The following is a 1213-nucleotide window of genomic DNA, read 5'->3' on the forward strand; positions in this document are numbered from 1 at the left end:
GTGACAACTTTGGTGCGCCCTTGCAGCATTTTATTCAAGTTATTCAGATGCTCTGTAACATCCACCATAAATGCAAGATCCTGCATCCATTCTGTGGACTGAAATTCTAAGACTGGCTTGCCCTTTTTTTCCATGAACTGTTTGATTTCCTCACGTAAATCAAAGAAGCGCCTCAGCACAGCACCTCGGCTTAACCATCTTACCTCGGTGTGGTATGGCAGGCCATAGTTGTGGTCTTTCTCTCTGAGAAGGCTGTCAAACTGGCGGTGATTCGGGCCTCTGGATCGGATGAAATTCACGGTTCGGACGACCACCTCCATGACGTTATCCATCTTCAATGATTTGCAACACAATGCCTCCTGATGCAAAATACAATGAAAAGTCCAAAAATCAAGTCCTCCATTTGCAGTCAGCACCTTCTCCCTGAATTTTGTGACAACACCTGCTTTTTTCCCAGTCATTGAAGGTGCACCATCTGTTGCCAGGCTGACAGCGTGGGACCAGTCCACTCCGACCCTGTCCAGCGCTCCGACGAGGGCAGTGAAAATATCAGCTGCTGTTGTGGTGTCCGTCATTGGCACCAACTCCACGAACTCCTCTGTGACGGTCAAAGTGTCATCAACTCCGCGGATGAATATGGCCAGTTGTGCAACATCTGTAATGTCCGTGCTTTCATCAATTGCAACTGAAAATGCAATAAATGACTTTACTTTGCGCTTCAATTGGCTGTCCAAATCCTCTGAAAGATCAGAAATCCTGTCTGCAACTGTGTTTCTTGTCAGGCTGATATCTGCAAAAGCCTGACGCTTTTCAGGGCACACAATCTCTGCAGCCTTCAGCATACATGTCTTCACAAATTCACCCTCACTAAATGGTTTTGAAGCCAGTGCAATTTCATTAGCAATAATGTAGCTGGCTTTCACTGCAGCATCACTTATTTCTCGTCTACGAGAAAACACAGACTGCTGTTTCTTCAGACCTGCCAACAATTCATTCACCTTCTCTATTCTCTTTTGTCCTTGCAAGTTTTTGTATTTTTCGGCATGAAGAGTCTCATAGTGGCGTCGCAGGTTGTATTCTTTCAGCACTGAAACCTGCTGTGAACATACCAAACACACAGGTTTCCCATTCACTTCCGTAAATAAATAGGACGATGACCATTTTTCTTGGAAAACTCTGCACTCTGTGTCCACTTTTCTCTTTTTTGACAGAG

The 1213-nt window shown here is 45.1% G+C and overlaps 1 protein-coding gene across 1 annotated transcript in view; it reads right to left on the reverse strand.

The window, feature by feature from the left end:
• Nucleotides 1–1213, reverse strand: part of LOC111648391 (general transcription factor II-I repeat domain-containing protein 2-like) — a 27460-nt gene that overhangs the window by 16808 nt on the left and 9439 nt on the right. Inside the window, exon 2 of the mRNA XM_023398257.1 lies at nt 9–1199. Coding sequence (XP_023254025.1) covers nt 9–1199 — 1191 coding nt within the window. The remainder of the gene's footprint in view (nt 1–8; nt 1200–1213) is intronic.

Source organism: Seriola lalandi, unplaced genomic scaffold (assembly GCF_002814215.2).
Source record: "Seriola lalandi dorsalis isolate HSWRI2012SDOR001 ecotype SW California unplaced genomic scaffold, Sedor1 jcf7180002054981, whole genome shotgun sequence".
Taxonomy (NCBI): domain Eukaryota; kingdom Metazoa; phylum Chordata; class Actinopteri; order Carangiformes; family Carangidae; genus Seriola; species Seriola lalandi.